The sequence below is a fragment of the Euleptes europaea genome, chromosome 7, assembly GCF_029931775.1.
Source record: "Euleptes europaea isolate rEulEur1 chromosome 7, rEulEur1.hap1, whole genome shotgun sequence".
NCBI classification, from domain to species: domain Eukaryota; kingdom Metazoa; phylum Chordata; class Lepidosauria; order Squamata; family Sphaerodactylidae; genus Euleptes; species Euleptes europaea.
The window spans coordinates 55601243-55612079 of NC_079318.1; the positions used below are offsets into that span (position 1 = coordinate 55601243).

The 10837-nt window shown below is 41.5% G+C and overlaps 1 protein-coding gene across 1 annotated transcript; it reads right to left on the reverse strand.

Annotated features, from left to right (window-relative positions):
- Positions 1–746: 746 nt before the first annotated feature.
- On the reverse strand, positions 747–10627 carry LOC130480458 (cytochrome c oxidase subunit 7A-related protein, mitochondrial). Its single transcript, XM_056852991.1, has 3 exons — positions 10518–10627; positions 2997–3131; positions 747–1039 (listed from the first exon to the last, which is right to left on the reverse strand). Exons 1-3 carry the CDS (start codon positions 10587–10589, stop codon positions 896–898), a joined length of 351 nt encoding a protein of 116 aa, XP_056708969.1. The 5' UTR covers positions 10590–10627; the 3' UTR covers positions 747–895.
- Between the last annotated feature and the right edge of the window lie 210 nt (positions 10628–10837).

Sequence of the window (10837 nt, forward strand, 5' to 3'; positions counted from 1 at the left end):
ATACAGAAAGCAAGTGTGTTTCAGCTGTCAAAAGTCTGGGGACTTGCCATGTTCAAGTAGTCACTCTTTTGTGTCTCTCTGTTGAAAACGGAAAGCATAACATTTTTAAATTTCATTCCATTTTATATACCACAGCAAAAATAAATAAGTAAATCTTAAGGGATCCAGTATTCATGTTGCTTATTTATTCCAACAATAAACAAATAGAACTTTATTATAGAGAGAGATCTGGGGGCAAAATCACAGGATGAAATTGTGTTGCTATAACTGAACCCATCTTACATGCCAGTGCTGCTCTGAAGAGATCTGCTCACAAAGGTGGGACTATTAAAGGAGACAGACCTTCAGAACAGAATGGTTGCAAGCTTGGTGCAGCACTATAGCCCCTTTCCCAAATATTACACATTTAAGTAATTAGGATTTCAATGAGTTTGAGAAGGTAGATCCCAGTTCAAGTTGTTCAGACAAATGATCAATTTGCCATAAAGGAGTAAATTGGTACTTAAGTCTGGTTTTTTTCAAACTTCCATAGGTCAAGTGTATTTTTAGCATCTGTTTATGCCCTCCTCCCAGAACAGGTGGTGGTAAACACAGTGTCCTCTCCAGCTTCTGCCACCAAACTTTACTCCTAGCAGTAACGTCCTGTTTACACAAGCTGATCACTTTAGGTCTGGTTTAGTGAAGGGTGTGAAGAGTAATCTGCAAAACCGAATCATCCAGTATTAACTTCATCCTTATAATACTAAGCATAAGAATATAACCATCTCCTAACCCCTTCTCCTAAAGTCAAACTGAATTACCAGGAATTTGCAACAATCATGTTGTAACGGTAGGGAGTTAAAGGTAAGTCTTCTTTCCACAGAGTTTCTATCTATCCCCATTCAACTGGGATCATTCACTTATGTCTTTGTGGTTGCGCAGCCATGTAGAGTGCTATCAGACAATAAATGGCCCCTCCTATTGTTAGCGCCATAGTGGTCCGGTAAAGGAGCTTGTCAGGAACTCCCCCCTTCAGATGTACTGGCAGACCATCAGGTTTCTGTCAGAAACAAACAAACAAGGAAGTATAAGTCAAAGCATACATGTTACCATCCCTACCACTACAGGTGAACTTGAGAGCCTCAAAAGATTAAATGGAAACAAATAAAAGCTAATGTGCAACGACCCAACAGTAGAAGTTATATTTATTTATTTCATTTACACCCAACCATTCTCCATAGTATGGACTCAAAGTGGCTTAACATCGTTTTCTTGAATGATAAGGGGAAGAGACATTTTCCAAAAGCCAAACCAGAGACAACCGTCAGAGGTTAACAGACCTCCCACCAATTTTAACAAGTGTAACCGACTGGGGCCATAGTATAAGGAGCTGTGCGTTTTAACCAATTCTTGTACGTTGTGTTCTCAATGAAAGTCTCCCTTCAGTTGCTGTTTGTCCTGTGAGAAAAAAACACAAAGGCATCATGCAGGTACTAGCACGTTTTCCTTTGTGGGGCAAGTGGCAGCTCCTTTTGCACCAGGAAAATAAGGGAGGGGCAAGAGGAGAGATGGCTGCCCTCCGTGGGACAGTCCCAACCTAAATCCTTCCCACCCCCACAGCTGCTCTGTATAATCCTGTTGATTTAGCTACTTCAGCCCTAAGTCTTAAAGGCTGAGCACATGTTCCTTGATATATTCTGTAGAGTTCAGCAAGTTCAATTTTTCCCCAGACAATTATAATTCTACTCATGGCTCACAAGATATGCTTGAAATTACATGGTCCATGCCTAGAGATGCCTCAATAGTCAAAGAAAAAGCTAAGAATTTTCAGCGGTAAGAAGATAATTGTTCAGTACCTCTATAGCTCCCTGCCATTCCCCAAAATAACAGGAAGAAATGATGCAAAATAAGCTAAGATGCAACATTAAACTGATCCAACAGTCTGTTTAATACATACAGGCTCACATATATCCACTACAATGCCTGCTGAAGCCACAGCTACTTTCAGCAGAAGCCCACACATAAACCTTACATGAAAAGCTTGACAAGCACAAGAACATCTCTTAAATGCCACTGCAATTAGAACCAAGCTAGACACGGTGGTAAATGTATGAAAGGTTATCTGCTTGCAGATGCACACACGCGATGCATAGTGAATGCATAACATTTCTTCCAATGCATGGGGCTTCTAGACTAACTTTATCAAATCCTTCCTTTCCTCTCCCAACAATAATTGCACCTGCCAACTATGGATAAACATCTCATGCACATAACGAAATAGATCTGAAAGGTTATGCCGACAGTTAAATCTGTTCATCTTTAAGATGGACTTTTTGTTGTTTTATGAGTAGGCCCTGTGTTTCTCTGGATTTTTTTTTTTAATGCAAAGCCCAGAAATTATTGAGGGCAGAATTCTAAGAAATGCAACTCTACAGTCACGAGTGACACACAGCCTTGGAAATAGGACGAATGTGTCTGGTGAAGGCTCAGAAGACTAGAGGTGGACTGGCAGCTCTCAGCTCTCCACACTTCTCTCCCCATTATGCACAGTTATGTGTGCAAGAAATGGGCATCTTTCCCTGCCTCCAATCTTTGGACTCTAATTTTGGCCATTGTCAAAAATGTCAGTGTATTCAGAAGTCTCATCCTTGGAAGAAGAATTATGCAGAAAGCACATATGGAAACTAGCATACAAGATACAGCAAGGGGAAAGGAAAGGTGACAAAATCATGCTACGGGTACTAGCCCCAATCCTAGTTTTATTAGATTAAACAGAAATATGATACAATACAGTACAATCTGCTTCAAATTTTCTTAAGGCAGAATTACTGACTAACATACACAGGAACTTGATAGTACAATAATTTACTCTACACTTTGGCAAACATCAAGCACCCAACACTGCTGCACAAGAAAGAGTATAGTACATATTTATGACCCCCATTATTTGCTTATCAGGGAAGCAATCCTAAGAAAATTAATTATTTTTTCAGTAAAAGGAAATGTTTTTTTCTCACCTGAAATAACTTTTGCAGTTCTGGAACCTTGTTTTTCCCGAAAAACTCAACAGGTGATGAGGCATCAAAGGCAAGTTTAGTTGGTGTCCCAAAAACCAGAGTTGGTGATTCCATGGAAACCGCTGGTTTGAACCCCTGAATAAATAAAGGAATTAAAGCTTGTTTTATCTATGGAAACAGATAAGATACCAGAGAGCCCTGTTAGCATTTAGCATCAGCCAAAAGAGCCCTATGACTGATGTGTACCCTATGCGCCACCTCAAAGACACACATCCAATAGCGTAAGATATAATTGTTAATAAAAATGAAACAGTAATCCTTTTTATTAAAAGAGTACCTCCGAGCATGTAGGGTTCTCCCTTCCCCCATTAATGCTTCGCCAACCCTTGTGTATCTGAAGTGATGGGAAAGGCTTCCCTCTACCTTCACACTCTCTCCTCAGCATGAGGCACAGTAGCTCAGGCAAGAGTGAGATTAACAGGGCTGCCAGAGGCTGTTTCGCTTGGAAAGAAGACGGTTAAGGGGAGATGTGATAGAGGTCTATAAAGTTATGCATGGTATGGAGCTTTTCTCCCTCTCTCATAATACTAGAACTCAGGGTCATCTGCTGAAGCTGGAGGGTGACAGATTCAAAACTGATAAAAGAAAGTATTTCTTCACACAACGCATAGGTAAATTGTGGAACTCCTTGATGGCTGCCAACTTGGAAGGCTTTAAGAGGTGAGTGGACATGTTCATGGAGGAGAGGGGTATTCATGGCTACCAATAAAAATAGATACTAGTCATGATGCATACTTTTCTCTCCAGGATCAGATAAACATGCCTATTATATTAGGTGTTTTGGAACACAGGCAGGGCAATGCTGTCTTGTTTGTGGGCTTGTTTGTGGGCTTTCTAGAGGCACCTGTTTGGTCACTGTGTGAACAGACTGCTGGACTTGATGGACCTTGGTCTGATCCAGCATGGCCTTTCTTATGTTCTTATAAGCAAGCTGGTCATGGAGAGAGGAGAGTAAAAACCACCACCACCCTACTGTGGCCAGCTTGCCCTTCTCCTGGGTGGCTGCCATGGTAGTGGTTTTGCTCTCTCTTCTCTGCAGTCAGCTTGCCCTCCTCCCAATAGCCACATCAGTACTGGAATGAGCGCGCAGAGGCAGCAGAAAAGGCGTGTATGTGAAGGGGGGGTCCACTGGAGAGGATGACCATTTTATTTGCATCCTTTCAACAAGGCCTGGAGATTGGGGAGGCTTGCAGCGTACCAGTCCTGCAGTCTTTCTAGGATTTGACAGGTGGGAATCACCTGCCAACCATAAGCACCACCAGAAAATGGCTTTGCCCATGTTCCCAAAACATTGAGTGGGTACCACACTGGGGAATGGTGCTCAGAAGAGCCACATGTGACTCCCAAGCCACTGAGTATCACTGCTGTAAGGATTATACAGGTACTGAACACTTGTTAATGCTATTACTAAACGTCTGAGCTAAAGATAGATATGGCTCAGATAGGACATGCTGAGAGAAGTGATCAGATGAATTCTGCTGAAATTAAGCAGCTGAAACTAGGCTTGGGCGGAAAACTTCACTCCCCATTTTGGGCATGAAGAGATTCATTGCTCACGCTCAAGACTGTGAGAGAAGTACTTTCTCAAAACACCTTACCGTACCTACCAGTTTCCCATAGGGTACTAGTGTTGATAAAAAAACTTGTAAAAATTAGTCATTATTAACTACTTTAGTACAAACCTTCAGTGTTGTTTTTTTTTAACTAGGCGAAAAGGAAAGAGCACTGAGTGGAGAAAGGGGGAGTGGGGCTTAACACTGAACTTGCCCCACTGTTTCTCCTTGTCTTTCAGTCTGGATGATCTTAACAGAACTGGAAAGTCACCCCTCAATACAGATGGAAGGAAACTGGTCCAGGGAATTTCACAGACAGCTAGTAAGTCATTTGGCTTTTATTCCCCGTGAGCTTTGAATGCATTAATGAACGTCCCTAGGAAAAATTCTTCAATTAAGAGCTGAATGTGCCACCTTCACAGCCCACCGTTTCTTCATTTATCCATTCCAGCTTTACTGATGAAGAGCAGAGATGCTGTTAATTCTGAATGGCTTTACTTTGTACGCCCAAGCAATTCATAACTCATTTACACAGGAGCAGCTCCAGTGAATTTAGTAAGTCTACCAGTGAAGTAAAGAGGCTCCAGATTGCCATCACAATTAGCAGCACATTAATTATCTTCCTTATTATTCCATACAGCAAGTGTGAGCAAAATATGCTTGATATTAAATTTGCATTTTAACAAGGCTAATGAGTGCATGCTTGGAATGAATGTCTACTAATTAGTTTTTGTTTGTTCATCTATCAAGTGCCTGTCAATCAAGGGCAATTTTAAAATAAATTTTTCACATGTCAGGGTAACTGCATTTGATACTACTTCAGGTTACAAATCATGCTGGAGGCATCTGTTCATCTCTGTGGGTATACCCATTTTCTATATCTCTACACCTGAATGGTATAAGTTAAGAGTGCTGGACTAGGATCTGGAAAAAAAAGGGTTGAATCCCCATTCTGCCATGGAAGTTCAGTGGGCCAGTCACACGCTTATCCTAGCCTACCTCAGAGGGTTGTTGTTGCAAAGGTAAAATGGAAGAAGAGAAAATGATGTTGTAAGCTTCGTTGGATTCCCATTGGGGACAAAAGTATGGCACAAATATTTAAGTAAACAAATAGTGGATACCTTTTATACATGCATACACAACAGGCCAAAACCATGCCGTCCATCAACATGCAATATTTGTGAACCTCTAACTGAGAAGAGACTGCAACAGAATGCTGATGAGCACGGCATCAGTTTGGATTGGGGGAAAAACACAGGTTCTACAAACAGGGCATACCTTTGCCTGTGTACTGTTGGTAGAGTAGGGATGGGAAGAGAGTGGAAAGGCAGGGAAACCAAGGGCCAAACCAGAGTTGACTCAAAGGCCATGTCACCAGCAGGTTTTTTAAAATGCTGATTTGCAACCCCAGGTAGCTGCTTTGAAGATCAGGAAGGGGGAAGTGTGTTTAATGATTTCCTTCTGTACCTGTTCCTTGATTTAAAATGCCTCTCCAAAGGTGCAATTAGTTCTAATAGGAAAAGACATGGGGGGTTTGGTGCCTGAATTCATATATTTTCTTACAAAAGCCTACTGCAGATTGAGAGATTTTAAACTGTGGAAGAGGCATGGAAAGAAAAGGTTAAACACCCTCTTTCCCGTGACCCTTCCCCAACCTTCAAAGTAGCTGGGGGTGGGGGCCGCACAGCTTTTTAAAAACTGCCGAAGACCCAGTACCGCCCTTGGAAGTATCTTTCTCAGGCAAATGGGTCTTGCATGTTAAGTCTGGTTTGGCCATGACACAGAGAGAGCCCAGAAGCAGGATAGCTTTAATGGGACGGGGCACAACAGGCAAGTGGGCTGATAAGTAATGACCTGAGAAAAAGGTCATTGCTTATCAGCCCACTATCCTGCTTCTGGACTCTCTCTGTGTCATGGCCAAACCAGAGAAAAAGGATACACAGGAATCCTGAGCCAAAAAAAGATTCTGAAAAGTCAGAGCTAAAGAAAGGAGTAATTAAAGAAGACACACACACAAACCCCTCCCATGCAGCTCTGGAACAGGAGGCAATACAGGATGCCAGATTAAAGGGAAGGGTGAAGGAGCCGTGGGGACACATGGGCTGTAGCCCAGGTAGCCTATGGGGCTAAACACACATCTATCCATCTAAAATATTTACAGGGTGCTTCTTAGACATCCGTAAGAGAAGTGCTTTGCAGTAATCAAGTCTGGATGTCACAAAAGCATGGCTCAACATGGCAAGGTCTTCTTCATCCTGTGGCTTGCTTCTCAACAAGGCCAGGACCAGAACTACCTGAAGACTCCGATCCTGAAGCAATGGCGACACCACTACTTCATTAACACCAAGTCTCTCCCACATAATCTCAGTATTGTCTGGATCCAGCTTTGACCTTATCAACCCTGATCTATTTCAGCACATCCTTCAAACATGTATTTAGGACAGAAACAACAGCTTCTTGTTACTGGCAATGGAATACAGAGCTAGGTATGTTTTAATAACATCCAACTCCAAGGCTCCCGACTCAGTGACACAGATGTCAAACAGCTTCATCAGCATCAAACCCTTCACAAACCCACAAATTCCCATGGGACTAAGTTAGCATCACCAGTAGACACCCATGGACAAATTAAAGCAAAAAGCAAATTCCTTGTATAGCAATCCCCAATACCCTGTTTAAATTTTCCAAACAGCTGAAAAAAATAATAAATAGTACTGAGCTAGTCCTGGAGATTTGGGGGGTGGATAGGGACCTCAAGGGGGTACAATGCCACAGAGTCCTCTCTCCAAAGCATCCATTTTCTCCAGGGGAACTGATCTCTATAGAATGGAGATTTCCTTAGTTTGATCTATGAAATGTTAAAGCATGTGGTTTCAAACAGATTATTCCCAGGAGCCTACAGCTGAGAAACATATAAACATATTGTATAACAACAGAACATACAAAGTAATAAGCCACGTTTTCCTTTAAATGCACATTTAGGCATTTCTCTCAACAAAGGCACCCAAAACATCCAACCCAACGAAATAAAATCAAAAACTACAAACACACCAAAAAGCAACACAAACCAGCTTAGATCCCACTGCAGTTTTCTTCCCTGTTTGTAAACAAAGGAAGAAAAAGAAAGGGGCCAATCAAGACACTTCATGAGAGCCAGCGTGGTGTAGTGGTTAAGAGCAGTGGTTTTGGAGCAGTGGACTCTGATCTGGAGAACCAGGTTTGATTCCCCACTCCTCCACATGAGCGGCAGACTCTAACCTGGTGAACTAGGTTGGTTTCCCCACTCCTACACTCAAAGCCTGCTGGGTGGTGTCAACATATCTTCACAAAATAATACGCTTTTAAGGTTAAACTACTTGAAAATATGGGGAGAAATAGAAAAAGATTTGAATCTATGGTCAAAGATGAACATTTCATGGTTAGGAAGGATATCGACGATAAAGATGAACGTTCTTCCTAGATTAAATTTCTTATTTCAATTTTTGCCGATTGACATCCCCGAAAGTACATTAGAAAATTGGCAAAAACAAATCAATCGATTTGTCTGGAACGGAAAAAAAACGAGAGTAAGATTTAAAGTCCTTCAAGACGAAAAGAAAAGAGGAGGGCTGGCAATGCCCAATATTAAACTATACTACCATGCAGCCTGCCTATCTTGGATAACCGAATGGGTAAAACAACCAAAAAGTCGACATGTTACTTTAGAACGGGCGGACTTGGGACAGGGTTTTCACAAAGTTTTGTGGGACCCTAAATCAAAAATCCAAAAAGATAAAGTACAAGAAGATTGCGATGTCAAAACAGCGTTATTGAAAGTCTGGAAAAGATATAAAAAGAGAATAAGTCCTTCTCCACCATCTATAATGTCACCAACTGAAGCTTATCATGATAATGTTAAACTAAAACCGGGTGTTCATTTTACCTACAATGACATGATAGAGTCCACGGGTGAAATCAAGGATATGATTAAACTTCAAGAAAAATTTCAAAAGTTGAATTGGTTAACTTTTTTACAATTGAGATCCAATTTGCAAAAAGACTGCTTATATCCACAACCTTTTCGTGAACCAACTGAATTTGAGCAGTTAATATCTAAAAATGATTCACACATATTAGGAAAAATATATAAACTTCTCTTGAAATACGACACAGAAGAAGAACAAGTGAAAATAAACATGATAAAGTGGATGCAAAATCTCGGAGAAATGATTAATATGGACTTATGGGAAAAACTTTGCTCTTCCGAATTGAAATACACTGTTTCCCAAGAAGTGAAAGAAAATTGGTACAAGACCTTCTACAGATGGTATCTGACTCCTAATATGCTTTCCCAAATGACAACTCCAGGGAAAAAAGGCGCATGTTGGAAATGTCAAGAATCTGACGGTTCTTATTTTCATGTTTGGTGGACGTGTCCAAAGCTACAACCATACTGGAAAAGAGTTCATCGTGAACTACAATTGATGTTAGATATGAAGTTTACATTCGACCCAAAATTATACTTACTCAGTATAGTACCGTTAAATTTACCTCAAAAACTGCATGACGTTTTTAAATATGCCACAACAGCTGCCAGAACAATTCTAGCAAGAACATGGAAACAAACCCACACACCTGAAATTGATGATTGGAAAGAAAAACTTCTGGAATATGCAGTAATGGCTAAAATGACTGATGAACTAAATCCCAAACTCAGCGAATCTACCGAGCAATTTCAGGAAAAGTGGGCATCTTTTTATACATATATGAAATGCAACTAACATGAATAATCTATGCTAAAATATTATAATACTTTGTTGTATACTTTTTACCTCAAATAACTGTTAAATAAGAATAAGAATTTTTAAAATACAAGAGATATTATGATGCAAGAACTTCAAACCAAAGTCACTTTGTAACTTTATTTCATTCAAAAATCATTTTACAATACTGTATTGTCTTTACAATGTTAACAGCTACCCCTTTCCCTTTTTCCTTTCCTGTACCCCTTAAACATATAAAGAAAATAAAAACTATATAAAAAAAAAAAAAGCCTGCTGGGTGACCGGGCTAGTCACAGCTCTCTTAGAGCTCTCTCAGCCCCACCTACCTCACAGGATGTCTGTTATGGGGAGGAGAAAGTGATTGTAAGCCAGTTTGATTCTTCCTTAAGTTGTAGAGAAAGTCAGCATATAAAAAACAACTCTTATTATTATTATTATTATTAGCAATTATGAAGAGAGTCTGGAGAATGGGGTTTGATTCCCCACTCCTCCGCATGAAGCCTGCTGGGTGACCATGGGTCAGTCATAGTTCTCTCAGATCTCTCTCAGCCCCACCTACCTCACAAGGTGCCTGTTGTGGGGAGAGGAAGGTGACTGTAAACCACTTTATGACTCCTTAAAGGTAGAGAAAAGCAGGGTATAAAAACCAACTCTTCTTCAGTCTACAAGCATATAACTCTGAAGGTCAACCAAGCCCACACAAATCGTCCTCTCCGTCTTCTCTTGCTTCAAGCTGCTGTAATTCTTGCCACTTATAGTCTTCCTGCCTTTTCTCCAAGGATCTCCTTTTTATTTTTCAGTTATCACATAATTATACTTGACTGACCCAAGGTCACCCAATAAGCTTCGTGGCTGAGTTGAGATTTGAACCCAGGACTCCTCAGTCCAATACTCCTTAGCCACAACACTAGGCAGATTCCCAGTCAGAGCAGTCTCCCTCCCCAACAAGGGCCGCCAGCTCTTGACACCCACTATATTCCCCCCTAAGACATCTTTTCCGAGTTCTCTTCGTTATCTGTCCCCTCTGAGAAAATCGGCCCTCGTGAGGACTGTTAACAAATAAATAAATAACCCCGCTTTAGTGTAAGACGCTGAAGGTCAAGGCCTCTGTAACGGACAGGGAAGCGCGGAGGGCTATCCGTTACCTGCGGAATATAGGCGGAAGAAGCGCTGGCCCCGACCAGCCTCTGCGTGAAGCTGCTGAACTTGTAATACATAGCGGCACGTGGGAACGGCTCCCCTGATCGACACACGCCGCTCCGCTCCCGAGCCCGGTAAGGAGACAGGCACGCGCCTGCGACGGCTCCAAAGAAAGGACCTTCTCCGCGTCCAAATCTTTCTTGGACCCCCAGTACGGAAGGAGGTTTACCTGCATGCCTGAGCATTTCAGCCGCAAAAAGAGAGTGCAGCCGCTTAAATAATACTTAGAGAGAGCCTATGAAATAACATGCTTCAAATCCCGCAG

What these genes read in the sequence shown, in the direction of transcription:
- LOC130480458 (XM_056852991.1), bottom strand. Translation starts at nt 10,589, where the DNA reads ATGTATTACAAGTTCAGCAGCTTCACGCAGAGGCTGGTCGGGGCCAGC. An exon ending in CTTCCGCCTATATTCCGCAG is followed by an intron (nt 3,132 to 10,517) that starts GTAACGGATAGC and finishes TTATTTATTCAG; the next exon opens with GGGTTCAAACCAGCGGTTTC. An exon ending in AACTGCAAAAGTTATTTCAG is followed by an intron (nt 1,040 to 2,996) that starts GTGAGAAAAAAA and finishes TGTTTCTGACAG; the next exon opens with AAACCTGATGGTCTGCCAGT.